Source organism: Sarcophilus harrisii, chromosome 1, assembly GCF_902635505.1.
Source record: "Sarcophilus harrisii chromosome 1, mSarHar1.11, whole genome shotgun sequence".
NCBI lineage: Eukaryota > Metazoa > Chordata > Mammalia > Dasyuromorphia > Dasyuridae > Sarcophilus > Sarcophilus harrisii.
In genome coordinates, this window is record NC_045426.1 from 381,620,409 (window position 1) to 381,640,242 (window position 19,834).

At 36.1% G+C, this 19,834-nt stretch overlaps 1 protein-coding gene across 3 annotated transcripts in view; it reads left to right on the forward strand.

Annotated features, from left to right (window-relative positions):
- The window catches only part of INO80C (INO80 complex subunit C), a 58,476-nt gene that overhangs the window by 32,838 nt on the left and 5,804 nt on the right, over positions 1-19,834 (forward strand). For all 3 annotated transcript variants that reach the window (XM_012541177.3, XM_031946064.1, XM_031946062.1), the window contains exons 2-4: positions 11,337-11,447; positions 17,936-18,047; positions 19,702-19,769. In XM_012541177.3, coding sequence (XP_012396631.2) covers positions 11,337-11,447; positions 17,936-18,047; positions 19,702-19,769 — 291 coding nt within the window. The remainder of the gene's footprint in view (positions 1-11,336; positions 11,448-17,935; positions 18,048-19,701; positions 19,770-19,834) is intronic.

A 19,834-nucleotide genomic window follows, 5' to 3' on the forward strand; every position in this document is an offset into this window, starting at 1 on the left:
AAAGCTGAAGCCAATTCCAAGTAAGTTGTCTAGCAGGATGATTGTGAGCAAAGGTAGTTCTTTGATCCATGAAGTACTCCACCCAGACTTGTTTCTTCTTGCTATCAGCTGATGGAGATGACTCTTAAATCTAAAACTTCCTTCCCAGTTCCTCTTCTGGGCTGCTAAGCCTACTTGACACTTCATAAATTGATTACTTTCTTCTCCTGTAGAATTGACTCTCCTTCATTCCATTATTTTGGATTGCCTGTGTAGTTTCTATTATAATTCTTTCAAAAGCTCCTTTATTACATTTTTAACTGTAGTGTATCATTAAATATGCATCAACACAGAAAAACAGGTCACTTCTACCAAAGGGAGAGCTGATCTTTAGCTACACTTTATCATTTATTTTCTGACTTTACTAATGAATCCATCTGGTATAAGATAACATATCTCTTCTTCACTTCAATGGATTTCTGTTTCTACAACAACTTTATTTTTCTTTTTCATCTCAGAAATAATTTGTCCTTCCTCTCTTGAAATGTTAACCTCTCCACTTATGATGAGGACAATACCGCCTCGTCCAGAAGAGCATCTGCATTCCCTGGGAAAGACTCTCTTCCCACACATTATGCACCTTTTGGATGCAAAATCTACATTCCCTGGGAAAGACTTCTTTCCCACACCCTATAAGTATGTTCCTTTCGGATGCAAAGCCCAAATTGTTTTGTTTCTGTATATAAGTAAGCCCTGAGAAAATGTCTCTTTGCAATTCTTTGACATTTCCCACTAAGAGAACATCTTAGTGTCTTTCTCTCTTTAATAAAGTGCCTTTTCTTATCACAGCCTTTTTTGTAGCGTTTCTTGCTTTGAACCCGCCCTAACTTGGTGTTTTGGAGAACTAGGAGACCAACCCATATTCCTGCCACGACCCATACCTCATCACTTATACTGTAGATTCCATACCTTACCAATTATTTGCTTCTATATTTATTTCATGCTACTTTACTAGCATTTTCAATTTATTGTCTCCTTCTTCTTTGCTTTCACATATATTCATGTCTCACTCATGTTAGCTCTCCTGTTTCTTTCTGCTCTCACTACTAGATGGATTTCATGAACATTTATTTATTCTCTGCCCATTGTCTCTGTTTTCCTTCTTAATCCCCTGTGAGTAGTTTTGGACTCTTCTCTTGAAACCAGTCTTAGAGATCACATTATACAAAAGTTCTAAACTTTTTTTGTGTTACAATCATAATCAATTTGATGAAACTTATGGACCATTTTTCAGACTATTTTGAAATGCATAATATAAAACACAGTTACAAAAGAAACCAATTATATTGAATTATATTGAAATATCTATCTACATATCTACATATTATATTGTGTATCTACACAATATATTGTACTAAATGAGCACAGTAATGTAGTGTTTAATAAAGCCAAAGATCTAAGCTTTTGGGACAAAAACTCATTTTTCAAAAACTAAAGTGGAATGGCAGAAATTATCATTATTATTAGTTGTCAAACCATTCCCCAATTGATGGACATCTCACTCCTTTTCTAATTCTTTGCTAATGATATGGTACAAATTAGCTATAGATCAACATCTCATATTGTATACCAAGTTAAGGTCAAAATGGGTACATGATTTATACATACAGGCTGATACCATAAAAAAATTAGGGGAAGAATGGAATCGTGTGTGTGTGTATGTACACACACACACATATATATATACATACACACATATGTATACACACATATTTATAAGGGAAGAATTTAGAACTAAACTGTGAAGTATAAAATGCATAATCTTGATTATATTAAATTTAAAAGATTTTGCACAAACAAAACTTATGCAAACAAAATTAGAAGGGAAAGCAGAGAAGTGGGGAAAAGTTTCTTTTACAATAGCTGTCTTTGAGAAAGGCCTCATTTCTCAAATACATAAGAGAACTGAGTCAAATTTATAAGAATATAAATTAATCCCCAGTTGATAAATAAACAGAGGATATGAACAGGTACTTTTTGGACAAAGAAATCCATAACCATGAAAAAATGTTAATTGGAGGAATGCCAATTAAAATAATTCTGAGATACCACCTCATACTTGTCAGATTGGCTAATGTGGCAGAAAAGGAAAATGATAAATGTTGGAGGGGATATGGAAAACTAAGGCACTAATACACTGATACAAGCATTCTGGAGAGACAGCAATTTGAAACTGCCCAAAGGGCCATAAAATTATGCATACCCAGCAATACCATTACTAGGTCAGTATCCTAAAGAGATTAAAAAAGAAGAAGAAGAGGAAAAGGACCTATTAGTAGATCTTTTTTTCTCTTGGTGACTAAGAATTGGAAATGGGAAGAATGTCCAGCAATTAAGGAAAGACTGAATAAGTTGTAGTAAAAGATTGCAATGGAATATTATTGTGCTATAAGAAATAATGGGCAGGATGATTTCAGAAAAATCTGAAAGTACTTACATAAATTGATGCAGAAAAAAGTGAGCAGAACCAGGAGAATATTATACAGAACAACAGCAGTATTGTAGAATGAACAACTGTGAATGACTTGGCTATTCTCGGCCATTCGGTGATCTAAGACAGTTCCAAAGGACTAGTGATAAAAATGCTATCCACCTACAGTTCAAGCATACTATTTTTCACTTTTCTTTTTAGTTTGAGTTTTCTTCCACAAAATGACTAATATGGAAATATGTTTTACATGGTGGCCTATGTATAACCTAAATTAGATTGCTTACTATCCTAGGCAAGGGTAGTGGAGGGAGAGGGATAGATTTTGGAACTCAAAAAAAAAAAAAAAAACCCAAATGATAAAAAATTGGTTTTACATGTAATTGCAAAAGAGAGAGAGAAGAAATACAGTCTTCGAAATTTATTCATTCATTTATTTTAATATAATAGTATTTTTCCCCAAATACCCAATAAGAAAAATTTTTAGTGTACATTTTTACAAGATTTTGAGTTCAAAAGTTTTTTCCCTCCCTTCTTAAGAAGATGGTGGACAGTTTGATTTCATTTATACATGTGTTATCAGATAGTAAGTAACATACACTTTAGTATTAATCATAGTTGTGAAAGAAGAAACAGATCAAAAGGAAACAAAAAAATGAGAAACAATAAAGTAAGTGGGAAAAAATATGCTTCGATCTCATTCAGAGTCCATCAGTTCTTTATCTGGTTATGTATAGCATTTTATTCAATAAGTCCTTTGTATTTGTGTTGGATCATTGTGTTGCAGAGAAAAGCTGAATCAGTCATAGTTGATCATTACATCAGTGTTGCTGATATTGTGTATAATGCTTTCCTATTCTGTTCATTTCACTTTGCATCATCAGTTCATATAAGTCTTTCCTGTTCTGTTCATCGTTTCTTATTGCACAATAGTATTCTTTTATGTTCATATACCAGAGCTTTTTGAACCATTCCCTCAGTTTCCAGATTTTTGCTATTTTAAACATTTTTAAAAACAAGTTCACAGATCCCAAATTAAGATTCTCTGTACTGATGGAGCCCTTTTGGCCAAAGGCAAACGTCTTTTGTAAGGCTTCCTTTTACTTGACTTATTAGCAGCTTTTGACTCTGTAGGGTGCCTTTTCCTTTTTAAAATAATCCTTCCTTGCTTTTTCCTGACATTTTTTGCTTCTCTTCCCTCTGACATCACTGTTTTTCTCACCTTTGTCCATTCCTTCCCTTCTGTATCCTTGCTGTGGATTTTCTCAAAAATTCGGATGCTGTAATTTTCTCAGTATTCTCCCCTATTGTGAGCTAAGCCAGTTTTAACCACATAACTATCATCTCTATGCTAATGATTCTCAAATCAGATAATTATTTTCAGCACTGATGTTTCACTAAAGTCCCAGTATCATATCTCCGGGTTGCTTATATGGCCTCTTCCATCACCTTAAATTCACATTTTTGTGCTTCTGGCTACTTCCAGAGGTGACTTCTCCCAAATTTGCTGTTTCCAGCAGTTTACCACTATTCTTACAGAGAGTAGGTTCAGAACCATAACAATCTTTTAACTCTTCTTCCTGTTAATCCACTAGGTCAGGATGTCTTAGCCTTTTTTTGTGTGTCATGGACCCCTTTAGCAGGGTTTTTAAATAATTGAAGGAAATGCAAAATTTCAGTTAGAGGTTAATGAAAATAAAGATGTATTTTTCTTATCCAGTTTCATGGATTCCTCCTAAAATCTGTGGACCTCAATTTAAGAACCCCAGCTTTAGAGCCATTTAGCCAATAAGTGCTGACAATTATTCCTTCTAAATTCCTTGTAAATAATTATCCCTTTTTTCATTCCCACAGCCATCATCCTAATCCTGGCCCTCATTACTTCACATCTAGAGTTTTGCAACAGCCTGCTAACTAATTTCCCTGACACTATTCTTTCCCTTCAGTAGAGCCCAAATGTAATTGTCAGACTAATTTTAGAAAACCAGCTTATGTCTTTCCTTTGCTCAGAAATCTCTAGTTCCCTTCTGCCAACAGCACAAAGTTCAGATTCCTCGAGTTGACATCCAAGGCTCCACAATCTAGCCTCATGCTGTCCATTCAGCCTTTCCTCAATGCTTAGCTTCTTTTTTTTTTTTTTTTTTTTTTTTTTTTCTGTCTAGAGTGATCATCTGGAAATATTAGTTAATCTTAGGCTCTGCAGTTTTGAGTCCTGAGGGCTGAAACAATCACAGTCAGGCAATCTGTGTCACTCATGATGAAACCAGGTGGTGAGACAAGGGCAGAGGTATGTAATTTGAATAATCCAAGGCAATTCCCAGAGTAGAATCTGGAGCAGAAGGGAAATTTGCAGTGGTTTGGTAGTCTTTTGTATAACATCCCAGAAAGTTCCATCCTTGATGTGCAGTTGCGCTGACAGTTGCTTAAGGATTTCTGCTCCTTCTTGTCTAGAAACCCTGCCAATTTGGCCTTGCCCTGCTTCTTTAGCTCCCATGAGCACAGGTTAGTGAAAATAACACTGTATTTGAAGGTAGAAGACCTGGATTCAAATTCCCATTTTGTCTTCTAATATTCAGGTTATCTTAGGCAAGTCATTTAACTCCCTGCATTTCCTTCTCTTCATCTGTAAGATTTTTATCTAACAATCATTTGTTAAGAGGTTAGTATATACCAGGTACCGTGTTAGATGCCCAGATTGCAAAGACAAAAGCAAAATCACCCCTTTCCTCACAAACATTAGATTGATTGTAAACTCCTTGAAGGCAAGAGACTATCTTTTACTTCCTTGTATCATCAGTGCTTGGCACAGTTACTGCCACATAGTACAGGCTTAATAAATGTTTATTGGATGAATCGAATGAAAGTAGCTTATATTCTACAGTTTGAGAGACGGTCAGTTCTTCTTTTCAACTCCTGTTACACTTTCGGTCCCATTTTATGATTTAATTATGATTATTGGCTCATTGTCATTTACCTCTTTCATAATTCTTAGTCTTATCTCTTTAACAAGATTATAAGTTCAGGAAGACAATATTCATTGCAGAATCTAGCACCATCTTGGGTATATGGAAGATGCTCAAAAAAAATAGATTGAATATTAATATCAGGGAACTTTCACAATGTTTACTTATCTTTCTTTGGTAATTTCTCCAGTTTCCAAATGAATTCTTCCTTGCCTATAGGGTTGCAGACTCTCCTGAATTTGCCAAAAGTTTCCTGTAATCATTGGCGAGGCCCCTGACTCACAGGCAGAGATATTTTCCTCCCAGGATACCAGACAGTGACCGCCCATCCAGCCGCCCCACTCCGGCATGATTGCCTAGAGGAGTGGCTTGGAGTGAATGCATAGTCACTTGGCTGGCTCGCAGCACAGGAATGGTACCATCACCACCTACCAGTAAAGTCTGGTTAGCCTGCATGGCCATCTCAGTAGCTGCATTCATGAGCTCTCAAGGAGGAGACTCCTTTTCTCATAATTTCCAGAGCCTCCCATTATTGTGTTAGTAATAGCAGTGATCACAAAAATTATGAAAGTAGTCAGAATACCTTACATGTGAATTTGATTTTACAGTTTCCAAGTGTACATACATTATATATCATTTAATCCTCACTCCTGTGAAGTAATAACGCCAAAGTTAGTAAGTAATTACTATCCTCACTTCACTGATGAAGAAAGTGAATTTTAAGAAGTGAAGTGGCTTCCGAGAGATTACAGAGTAAGTTTCAGAAGGAACACTACAACTGTGGTCTTATGCTTCCTACTTTAGTATTATTTCCAATGTTCCCCATGCTGCCAAAAGCCCCCTGACCAAAAGGTCAGGCCAAGCAAAGAAGCATTTGTGCCAGGTGTATGCAGTTTTATTGTGTTTCTTTTCCTTTCTTCTTGATGCTTTTGTGCACTGGACCCCAACTCCACCCACTCTTTAATCAGGAAAACTTCCTCATGAGCTCTTTATTACTTGTTGGTGTGACACCCTAAGAATGCACAGCCTAACCTCCCTTCTGGAAGAATCTGTTAGATGGTAGCACCTTGAAAATAATTCAGGTTCTTATGAAAGTTTCTAAGAACAAAGAACTTTTTATGCCCTCCATAGGCCTTGCATTTTACAAGGGAGGTGGTGATTTAAAAAAAGCTATGTTAAAACATAATGAACACGGAAGATATCAAGAACCAGTGATGATATAGCATCTTGTAAAAGGACTGTCTGTCCTCAGCAGTATTGTACATCATAATAATAATCTCATGTTTATTGAGTACCTTCGAGTTTAAAAAGAACTTTAAATATGTTTTCATTTGATCTTCACAACAGCCCTGGTGGCTAAATAGAGACATGGTACCTCTCAGTCAGAAATCAGTCTGCCCTAGTCTTGGCATTCAGTTCTATCTCCAATGGTTGCCCATTATAATTTGACTGACTTAATCACATACTGCCCACAGAACAATGAGTTCATTTCTTCATTTTAATAACACAAGGACCTGAAGGGTGAATTGTGAGGACATATACCAATTCGAACAACTGTATAATGAAGCATAATGACCCAGAGTTGTGGTTCATGCTATTCTTTGTTTATTCCAGCTATGGAGAAAAGTAGTATTTTCATTCAGTAACTACCTAGCCTGCTGATTCTTATAGAGTACTGCCTTTAAAAGGAGGGGGGAAGCATTCACTCTGAAAACTCAGCCCCTCTGTGATTGTAGCTGCTTCTCTTTGTCCTTTGGCCGGTGTGTTTTCACTTTGCATTCTGGCATATTTAACAGCTCCTTTCTCTACTTGTTCTCATATGGATTCAGTCAATCAATAGTAATAGTATTATTATTACAACCATACCAAGAGCCCAGACATCTGTGTGGAGTTTGTGAGTGAGGTACCAAGAAGGAACATAAATGCTCCAAGGACCACAAGTCAGTATATTACACACAGGCATGAAAGAATGTGGCTCCCCATCCCTTCCACAGAGAAGGACTGGTAGTGATGTGGCTATAGAATGGTGATGCAATTCCCTGGCTATAGAATGGTGATGCACATCCCAGCTGAGAGCACAGAGAGCTGAGTTTCTGCCCTCATAGCTGCTTGTTGTGGTTGGGCATAAGAATTAAGTGGGAGGGAGACCTTAGGGGTAGTCAGAAGGTAGCCCAGACTGCAATCTCATACTCCTTCCTTCAATCAGAAGAACATTGTGATTAGGATAATTTAATAACATTGTGTACATGGATTAGATAAAGTTTGCTAAGTCGATTATGGTAAGGAAAACACTGAATTCTTTGTCTAAATGAAACTGAGGAAATCTTCAGTTATAGAGTGTGTGGGATCTTCATGGTACATAGACAAGTCAATGAGGGATCAAACATGGAGTAATTTCTATCGGCTAGGCCCTAGAAATAGGCAGTCTTCAGACTAGCATTTATACGATGATTTAAGGTTTGCCAAGCATCTAGATTATGTATCAAGTATAGTACCACAGATAGAAAAGTCTCAGCCCTCACAAAGTTTATATTCATCTAAAGATGGTATGAATTTGATTTCTGTTTGATTCTGTTATAATTTTGATTATCCTTTTCAAAGTTCTATAAATCTATACTGGGGATGCAGTTTTGTTATTTGGGCTTCTGATGATATATTTTTTTTTAATTTAATAGCCTTTTATTTACAGGATATATACAAGGGTAACTTTACAGCATTAACAATTGCCAAACCTCTTGTTCCAATTTTTCACCTCTTACCCCCCCACCACCCCCTCCCCTAGATGGCAGGATGACCAGTAGATGTTAAATATATTAAAATATAAATTAGATACACAATAAGTATACCTGACCAAAACGTTATTTTGCTGTAGAAAAAGAATCAGACTTCTGATGATATTTTAAAAACAGCTTTTGAATAAGCATTCCACCTTTAGATTAAGATAATACATTTAAAACAGCAGATTTTTAGAAAGTTAGATCTTTTATCATGTCTTTTATTCTAAGAGAAAAAATATCTAAATGACAGAATGTTTATTTTAATAATGTGATTCTACTGCTGTGGGAACTTTGGTACTCTGTCCCCTGAGATAGCCCTGTCCAGGCTAGCTGGGTAGGAAGCACTGTCAGGGGAATGAAGTGGGAAGGATAGCCTTCTCTCTTGCCTTCCCTGAAGACTCTTGGGCAGTCCTGACTCCATCCATCGACTTTGGGACTTCATATTGGTTGGATAAGCTGGGAGTCATCATCAACTACAGTCCTTCTGGTGAGATAGAGGACCACTAACTCTTAATCATCTCTCTTGCTACAGCATCCTGAAGTCCTCTGGGTCTTATCATCTGTGTTGCTGCTCTGCCTTCCAGATTTCTGACACGTCTCACTTGCTGGAATGTTTTAGGGATCCCCAGGCCTTTCCCTCTATCCTGCTCTTATACCCTTAAGGCTTCTGAGCCTTTCCATCCATCTTGGAGCTGAATATTTTTATTTGTGTTATCTACCCTAATTACATTTTGAGTTCCTTGAGATCAAGTTCTAATTTTGTTTTTTTTTTTTTCTTTTTAAATATCCATTTTAGCAGAGTACTTAATAAATGCTTTTCTGTTAATTCAGTTATTCAATCTATAGCCATTCTTCTACCACGTAGTAGATCTCATATAACTTTTGTGGATTAAAAAAAGTCATTTTCCTGAAGTAAACTGATTGTGAACCTCTCAGAACTTTGTTAGACAGATGTTATCATAGGGTACATTACTGGTTCTATGTTGGAAACCTTTTCAGCTTAGAATGAATCTGAGCATAAATTCTGGTGATATGACCTTCTATTCAACAATCATTTAATAAATAATTGCCATATACTAGAGATACAAAGACAAAAATGAAAGCCCTGCTTTTGAAGAGTTTATATTTGGTATAACATGTATGTACATGTTATGTACATGTATGTACAAAATTAAATAAATACCACATAGATACAAAGTAATTTCCAGGAGATGGGAGTGGGGGTGGGGTAGAAGGCACATGTCTAATATTATGGGCAGTTTATTTTTATTTTTTTATTATAGCTTTTTATTTACAAGATATATGCATGGGTAATTTTTCGACATTGACAATTGCAAGACCTTTTGTTCCAACTTTTCCCCTCCTTCCCCCCACCCCTTCCCCCAAATAGCAGGTTGACTAATACATGTTAAATATGTTGAAGTATAAGTTAAATGCAATATATGTATACATGTCCAAACAGTTATTTTGCTGTATAAAAAGAATTGGACTTTGAAATAGTGTACAATTAGCCTGTGAAGGAAACCAAAAGTGCAGACGGACAAAAATAGAGGGATTGGGAATTCTATGTAGTGGTTCATAGTCATTTCTATGGGCAGTTTATTAAAAGAATATAGGTTTCACATATATTGGATTACTTGTTGTCTAAGGGAAGGAGAAAGGGAGGGAGAAAAAACTTGGAACATGAGGTTTTGCAAGGGTGAATGTTGAAAACTATGCATATATTTTGAAAATAAAAAGCTAAAAAAAAGAATATAGGTTTCAGAGAATATGATGGACAGTAAAATGTAATAGAAAGATGGAAAAATAGGTCTGCCAGAGAGGAATATGAGGAAATGGTATCCAGGAAGGGACACGTCTGCCTCTGCATTTATAATGTGGATTTAATTTTTAATCTCTGAGCAAGCAGTAGAAGGGAGTGGAGCATGTAATTATTCAATAAGCAAGTATTTATTAAAGACTTACTATACCAAACACTGTGCTAAGCTCAGGTAGTTATTTCCTGGTCTTGCCTGGTCTGACCAGGCAAAGGTCAATGTAGTTCTGGGACCTGACTGGTTATAGAATGGTGATGAATAATTGAGGTATTCAGGGTTCTATTACCAGCCTTAATAGTCCTACCCTTCATGATTGAGTGTATACTTTACTCCAGGGTGGTGGGCTTAGGAGGTGGCCACTTGGAAGAACAAGAGATGACTTCCTCCATCCTCACCCACCCCCTAGGGAGAAAACAAAATATTTTTGTTAAATCCATATTAGCATGATCTATGTCTGGTATGCATTTTCCATGTCACTGTTAAAAGCTATCTGTGAACTATCTGGTAACGTCTAAGCATTGGGGGCCATCTGCAGAGCAGAGGGCCTCCAGTTAGGAGCCGAATCGCGTCATCTCGCCTTCACCCCTAAACATGTCAGCAGGACAGAGTCTTCCTCAGTGCTCCCAAGTTTGGGAGTGCTACCCTGGGAGTGTTTTTGCCTGCATTCTCAGCACAGGTGCAGACTGAAAGATGCCTGATCACCCAGGGTAGCTTGTTTACTAGCTGTTCCTAATATGCTTGGGTGACATGCTCAGTTGCCACAGCAACCAGCTGCTGCTCCAGGCTATTTCCTCAACTGCCTTTTTCCCTTCTGCCTCTGCAAGGTCTCATTTGCATTTCCCAACCTCCTCTTCACCTCCCTGACCCTAGCCCAACTTCACATGCTGACATCTTTGGGAGAGATTCGTCTTTTTTTCTTTTTAAACTTAGTAAGCATTTGGAATCATCAAGCACTGGTTTCTCCAACTTGCTCACTGGAAGACAGCTTCCACTGTGGAAGCAGCATGATGCTGTCAGAAGGTTATTGTCTCTGGAGTCAGAGGAGCTGGGTTCAGGTCTTCCCACTTATGTTGGCTACCAGTGGAAGTCATTTAACCTCTTTTTACTCACTTATGAAATGAGGGGGTTGGTCTAGATGGTTTTTAAAGTCCCTTCTAACTCCAAACCTGTGATTCCTTCTGCCTTTGGACTATTTTGCTCAATACCACCAGGGTTTTCTCCTTTTCTCTTTCCTGTATTCGTGGGTTAAATTTGGGAGCCTCACCCAAAAGACACTTACTATAAAGTGTAATTATTATTATTCTGTTTCAAGGGTGTCAGCATGGAGACTCTGAATGAGAATAAGGTAGTGACCCCTGACTTTAGCACAGGACCTGTGGAAGCCACTCCCAAGCCTTTACCATTTAAGGATCCCAACTTTGTGGTAAGTGTTAGTTGTTTAATTTTTAAGATACTTTAGAGATTCATTGAAATAGATATTTAAGTAGAACTGTGATTTCCTTGAAGGTTTTTATAATAAACATATGTTGCATATTTTAGTTGTAGATAAGGAAAAAGTATTTTCTATTTTATACATGATCCAAAGTTACTTCATTGGAAAATTAATATTAATTTGACAAGAAAATTATGAATATCTTATAGAAAATTATCATAGAAATCCTTGCCAAAAATTAATAATCACTGGAGGATAGTTTTAAGGGATTTCAATTAAGTTGAATCTGAAATCATAGTTTGTTAAAACTCTTAAATTTTTTTTGTTTTGTTTTTTACATCACCAGAATTCTCCCAGTAGACCTCTGCTCTCCACCCAGAGAGTCATCTTATATAACTAGTAAATTTTAAGGTGGAAAAAAAAGGAGAAAAAAAAAATCAGAAAAACTGATCATTACAGAAAAAAAAAATCTAAAAATATATGCAATATAGCACATTTCTGTACCTCTTTAGAAAAGTGTATCACTTCTAATGGTGTCCACAGTTTTACAGTTTTGATTTTTAATAATATGAGAATCCTCAGCCTGTCAGTCATGTGTCAAATGTCAGTAAACATTTAGTGCCAGGAGAAAAAGAAAACATCCCTTGCCTTTAAGGAGCTTACATTCTAAGATATACATAGGCACTAGCTGCTTATAGTATTTTTCTTTTTTCTGTTACAATAGAGGATTCTCCCACAGATATCAAAGAAAAAATACATCTCAAATTTTATGAAATTTGAAATACATAAGAGGCTTTAAAATACAGGTAGAATGACCTTAATAATACCTCAGATTTAGTGAACTATTTATTCAAGCTTAGAAACAAAGAAACACTCTGCTAATTTGTATAGGAATTTGTATAGGTATGTATTAAAAATAATGTCTTTTGTCATTAAATATTTAACATATAATAAATTTGTCAGTAACAACAGTAATTTGATTGGGTAGGGAGAGTTTTTGTTAGTTCCTGAGCAACTGTGCTTTGTATTTATGCTTATATTTGTCCCTTCTCTTGTTACTATCCTTGTGTATAATATATGTGCTTAATAACAATTGAAAGGTTTTGGAAAATATGTTGAGCTTTTGGAGGTTTGAGGACATCAAAAATCTTTTCTGAGCCAGATCCCAGGATAGGATGGAGCAGGATAAAGTGAGCTGAGCAGGGTCTTAGGCCTTCATCATGGTGAAATTGACTAGTGAAGGCAGGAAACAGACTTTAACCAAGACAGCTCTTGGGTATCTTAGGTGAGAGATCTTTGATAGTTCAGTGTAGAAAAAACAGGTGTCAGGTTTGGAAAGTTATCCTGATGGAAAGATGTTGGAAATAGAGAAAAGGTTGGTGTCTATTGAGTCTCAACTAGGTTGGAACAATGTTATTTTTCAAATCCTGCTTTTTTTGAGCACTTTAGATTGATACTTTATTAAGGGAATATATTCCATGTAAATTCCACATTATAATTATGATTATTTTTCCTCCCAATTGCTGCAGTCTTTGCCTTTGCTTCAGAGTGATATCCTGTCATCTTACAAACTCAGTCTGTCTGATGGACCTGGTCTCTATGACAAACTTTCTGTAATTTCCATCTGGAAGTCTTATCTCCATCTTTCCTTAACTTACCCCTCTATGTTTATTGCTCATCAATTTAATGTTTATATCTCTCTAACAGCTTTTCCTAAATATTGTTGGGATCAAAAAGGTAAGAAGATTTAGGTAAAAGAGCAGTGTACTTGAACTCAGGAGACCAGGGTTTGAACCTAGCTGTTTTTTATGCCTCTGTAACTGGAATAGTCACAAACAACTTCAGTTCTTCTGTGACTTTGGTTTCCCAATAGAATATAAGCTCTGTGTGAGTAGAAACAGTTTCAGTTTTGTTTTTATGTCTCTAGTGCTAGGGACAGTGCCTACTTATGCTTAATAAATATTAATTGTTAAATTGATTCTATGCTTTATGGTCTTATAGCATTGTGAAGAGATTGTCAGTGTTTAAAAGTAAAGGCTTTTGCAGCAGGGAGGCACTTGGGATCATTGAAAGGTTTTTGCAGGTTCCTAGATTCAATCTCCTTTTCATATCTAGGCTCAGCTTATTGTCTATATGACATGTTTGGCCAAGATATATGTGTACTGTTGAACTAGCTGAATGTACTATCTGTCCACCCACATGTAATAAACTGGATAATATGAGGGGAAAGTAGAACGGTTTTGTTAAATATACTGATAGAAACTTGAGAATGTATTATACAGGGTTTTCCATTTAATAGAATTCCATATATCCTCATCAGTAAGGCAACATGGGCTGGGGCTTAGAAGCAGGTTCATTTTTATAGCATTGAAGGTTACAGTGATATTCCTTGAAATAGGATTTTACCCATAGCTGGAAATCATGTATACAGCAATCACTTTGTCAGCCTTGAAGATGGAAGTTCTGCATTAGCTCAGTTGGTTAGTTCATGGGGCTGGTGACAACTGATGTTCATTTCCCATATGTGGCAGTTGGCTTGGCTCTGTTCCATTGCCTGAGACTACAGCTGCAGTCAGGAATCTGTGCTTTTGGTCAAAACAGGGACCAGGCAAAAGACTGTTAATTAGGATCAGTATAAATTCATTCCCACTAGTGGAAAAACAACTTTAAATATCTACACATTGCATTGATTAGGTCAGGTGCTGTATGCTTGTATGTGAACAGAGGCCCTCCAGTAAGTGAGAATTTTGGTAAAACCAATCACACTAGGAAGACGGCAGCAACAACAACAAATTGTTAAGCATCTGTTATGTGCAAAGCATTATGATAGGCACAGGAAGACTGTCCAGATGACTTAATCTTTTATCAATGCTTCAGTTCCCAACAACATGCACTTTGTTCTGGCAGCAACACAGACCTGTTAGCACCTGTGTCTACAATGACAAGAACTTCTAAAGTCAAAGACTGAGTAGACAACCTCTGTTTTAGAGTCATTAATTACAAATTGATTTGGCTCTTATTGGTGATCCACTTACCTCTACTAGATCCCATTTAACTGTCCCAATTTCTCAGCCTACATATTTGGTTTGTACCTATTTTATGCTCACCTTGCACCCTGTACTCTGACCCTTGCCTGTATAGACAAATTCTGCTTCTTCCTATGCCACACTGTGTAGTCAGGAGTTCTGAATGCTAACTGACCTGTCTATTTAACCTGTGTATCTAGCCTCTTTGACCTTAGCTTGAACTTTGGGATTCCTGGTATCTGGGTGCCCTCTTTTTTACCAGCTTCTATCTTGACTTGGTCACCTCTTACTTGCATGCTTTGCCATCGACACTGCTATGCTTTAATCTGTCTTGTTTTGGCCTCCTTTGGTTTGCTCCATCTCTCATGCTTTTGTTCTAAATATGACAGAAACCATGACAAAGAATTTATTTTGTCTTCAAAACTTTTTCTTACAAGGTGGTCATTGTTGTTTGCATTGACTTTTTGTTGTAAATATATATAACTTATTTTAGCTTATAGGACTCTAAGGTCTCAAGAATATCCACTTCAGATTTATTATTTATCCCTTTCTAAGAAAAGGGTTTTGCTCTATATGGCTAAGCTAGTAAATTTTGAAGTCAAACAGAAGCTTCTCTTTTCTGTGCCCCCCAAAATAGAAGATTTAGGATAGGGGCAGATAGAGAAAATGGACGATCTTTTACAAATCTTTGTGAGGGCTGGGGTTGAAGAAAGGAAATATGTGCAGTGAAAAATGTGTGTCAAAAAGCTATGCCTCTTAGTCATTCCTAAATTAGAAAGAATATTACCCATGCTGGTGTTTAATTTATTTTATGGTTTAGACAGTCCATGTTAAAAAAAGAAAAAAAAAACTCTACTTCTTAGGCATATCTTTATCTGCAATAATAATATAATAAAAGTCCTGTTATCTGGCCAATTGACAAAGGGAAAGGCTGAAGAGAATGGCATCTTGGACATCCTCCCCAGGAGGAATCATCATTCAGGCAACCAAGAGATGTTACTCCTCTCCAGAACAGGGAGAGGAAGATTGAAGTGGAGGGCAACAGGGGGCCCAGGAAAAGCCAATCACTGCAGCAGAGGATCAAGAGAGGAAATTTGGAGAAAGAGCAGACAAGGAAAAGAAACAGTAAAAATAACTAAGCTTCAGAGCATCACTAGGGAACAAGTGAACTAGAACAAAGTCAAGAGATGTTGTGACCCATAAGCCTTTTCTCTATGCTGACCTTTTAAGTAGAAGAGGGCCTTGTTGTAATAGAAATTATCATATAGGATTGCATGAAATGCAGATTAAATCATGACCCCTGGAACAAATCAACCACAAGTTTCTGTTAATCAGAATTTTAAGTGACCTATTATTTGTTTCCCCAATATGTGGGATAACAAGTTAGTGGAGGATTTTGTATGGAGATCCTAATTTATTATCACTGCCTTGCCCTCCTTGAAAGAGTTAGTTAGCAAGATAATTTTTTGCATAAATTTTAAAAAGTAATTATTGCTTTTTTTTTTATGACCCTACAGACGTTTTCCACTAAACACCAAAATAAATCCCCTGGAAACAGTTCTGCAAAATTGCTTAATAAGTGCTGTTGTGCATGTTTGATAGTTCTTGTCACTTTTTACTTTTGCAGTTTATGGATTGTTAAAAGAAAAAAAATCTGTGCTTTAACATTAATAGTTGAGGCAATGTGGAGTGATAGATAGTGATATACTTGAAGTCAGGAAGACCTGAATTCAGATTTTCTGCCTGTGACACTTATTAGATGTATGATAATGGTAAAATCACTTAAACTCTCAATCCCACTCCTAAACTTGGAGGCTTTTTTGTTGTTTTTAACAGGGTTACCTTGCAATATTGTTGTTATTGTTTTAAACAGGGTTGCTGCAAAATCATATGAGATACTGCATACAATCTGCTTTATAAAGTTTAAAACCCTATAAATTAATATTATATTAGATGAGAGTGCCTTAGTTTGTTGAGCCATTTCTTAATCAGTCAATGGGAGGCATTTATTGAGTACCTACTATATGTTGAGCATGGGGGATCCAACAACAAAAGTGAAACAAGCCTGGCTTTCAGGAAGGAGACAGTACAAATCCATATAAGTATTTGCAAAACATACAACTCACATAAAAGGCAAACTAGGAAATGAAGATACTAGCAGCTGGGGAACCAGGAAAAGCTTCCCACAGTAGGTGGCACTTGAGCCAAGTTGTAAAGAAAGCCAGGGATTCTGAGAGGAAAAGAGAAGGAGAAAAAGCATTCCAAATGTGGAGGACAAGTAGTGGTGCAGTAAGGAGAGCAGGGGCACTCTGTTGGAGAAAACTGGAAGGGCTGAGATCCTTCCTGCATGAAGAGGAATTGGCCTTGCTGGAAAGGACTATGTCTTTGACTGGTGATGGGTATAAAGAAAGAAATAGTATGAATGTAAAGAATAGTGCGATGAGTGGGAGGGAAGAAGCAGCTCTTGGAGAATACTCCATTTCCTTCAAAATATATGAGATGGGGTCCTCAGCTGAAAGGCCTGAGTTATAAGCTATGGGAAGCTTAAGGAAAGAAGAGAAGTTTGGAACCAGTTGTTGTAGTAGTCGGGATAGACACTTGTTAGGAGTAGAGTAAAATAATTGCCTTAAGTAATCATTAGGCACATATTTTGTTCCAGCTTGTGTCATTTTTATATGCGTTTTGACAAGTGGTATGAAATAATTGCTAACAATGAATGATGTTTCTTGGAACCCCTGGCTCCTTTTACTTTTAGTATTTATTTGACTAAAGGTCCACTAATAAGGATTGCCAGGCTATTGAGAATATGGCTCATTAAATAGAAATGTTTTTCTTTCTGTGATTCTTGAGAGATATAATAAATGAATCCATAACAATCATGTTTGATCATTCACATTAATTTTATCGTTGGTACCAGATTTTCAACACTGGAAAGTTTTGAAAATGCAAAACAATTTATTTTTTTTGTGTGCCAGTATTGTGTCCAATTACTCTTTTCCAGTTTTTATTGTAATTCACAAAAGAAAAGTGCCATCAGTGACATTTTGTAGGCTTATATATATATTCAGGACTTCTCATAATTTGTAAGTGAGGTTCTTACACCCAAAGACTTTGCTTGCTCTTTTAGCTCTAGCTCTGTGGTAAATAATTTTAAAGTGATGGAAATTCCTGTGGTGTGGAATTTAGCAGTATTGGACTAAGCATTGTCTTCTTGTCTTTCTGTGTACTTTGATTTCCTCAGAATTTCCAGCAAAGAAGTTTTGACATCACCACAGTATGGTTTTTGCAACTAAGATTAAAGCATACAATATCTTATTTTTTAAGTTAACCTGGGTAGCAACTATTGGTTGGCAGCATGAAGAATGTCTTCCAGTATTTGGAAGTTTGAAGAAAAATCAATGAAGATGGCACTTTGAGAATGTGATACTTCTAACACCCCATTTGTCATTCCAGCACTCAGGCATTGGGGGAGCAGTAGCAGGCAAGAAGAACAGGACCTGGAAGAACCTAAAACAGATTCTTGCTTCTGAAAGGGCATTGCCATGGCAACTCAACGATCCTAGCTGTATGTGGTTTAGATACTTTACATGTGTTTATAAATAATATGCCCATAAGTTAACTGCTTTAAAACAAAACCAAATTATTTTTGTGTGTCTGCACCATCATTGATAAACACATTGCAGTTTTAAAACAGTGCAACTGGCAAACAGATCTCTTTAGTATTTTATAGTAGTAATCTATAGAGAATGCATATATTCACATGGAATATTTGTAAAGTGTATGGTAAAAAACATAAAAATACTAAATTTGTGTCACCTAAGCATGTACTTACATTTGTACATAGTTTTCATCCCCAAAAAGCTGGTCACAGAGATTACCTGCCCTTTCTATAGTGACTAGAAAGTTCTTTTTTACTAGAAATCTTTATATGTTTGACAGATGGCTTGTTCTATCTATGCTTTGAGTGATAGATAAAATCCAAGCTCTCTTCTGACTTTGTAGTTCTGGTTTTTTGTTTTTGTCAGACTTAACATTTCATTATATCGTAGACTAATGTGTGCTGACATAATGTGGCTCTATTTTACATGAGTTTATTTTAAAAATATATTTTGCTTTTCTATTTTGTCCCAAAATAGAATGGAATTCAACGTTAATGGATATTTTAGAGCACTAATTGACTACCTTATAGAATAACAAACCATGTTGTATCAGGCAGAGGCTATATCTAGTGGATTTGTCGTAGAGACATGACTTAAACTGTATTATATTAATATATAAAGTGTGTATATATATATAAAGTCTAAATAATAAGATGTATTATGAGGCCCTTCTACAACTTTTGGAAATATAGTATAGACAATAAGCTTGTATTATGTTTCACTCTGTCTCTGGCTCTCTGATAGAGCATTTCTTCCAACAAAGTATATGCAATGATTCAAGGCAGTTCCAATATATTTGGGATGGAAAATGTCATCCGCATCAGGGAGAGAGAACTATGGAGATTGAATATAGATCAAAGCCTAATATTTTCAATTTTTGTTTATTTATTTTTCTCATGGATTTTCCCCTTTTGGTCTGATTTTTCTTGCATAACATGACAAATATGAAAATATATTTAAAAGAATTGGACATATTTAACCCATATCAGATTACTTGGGGAGAGAAAAAATAAGGGAGGGAGAAAAATTTGAAATACAGTATTACAAAAGTGAATGTTGAAAACTATCATTACGTGAAAATAAAATACTATTTAAAATATATTTTAAAATGAAAATGAAGCAGTCTATGACACCAGATATCCAAATAAAAATGAAAACATTCAATCATTGAATGTTGATTTCTGGTGCTGTTGAGCATTCTGATTTTTTAAAGCATTTTAAAGATGGATAGAATCTTTCATTTTAAAAAAAAAATCTTTCTTTGGGCTAGTTTAGCTGAAGAGAATGGGAAAAGAGATAGAGTAGCAAATCTTTCCTCATCTCCTGAATATAGTAGTTTTATAGGAATATAGGAATGCAATATAGAAGAGCAAACTAGCCTTGAATTGGCTTTTAGTGAATCAGTGCATAATAATGGAGAAAATTTCATGGATGGTGTGCTTCCTTCACATTTTTCTTAGTCCCTAGAGAATCCTGTAAGTATGTAATAATTGAACTAAATTTTATGAGTCTTGTTAATTTTTTGAAAAGCACTTACATCTTTTTTCCCCCCCCTTTTAGACTTCAATATAGATGCTCCTCCTTCCTTTAAACCAGCCAGGAAGTATTCTGATATTTCAGGACTTGTTGTGAGTATTACTCGATGTCTATATCTAAAATTGGCAAACTCCCTAATAAGTATCTGCTTGGACAA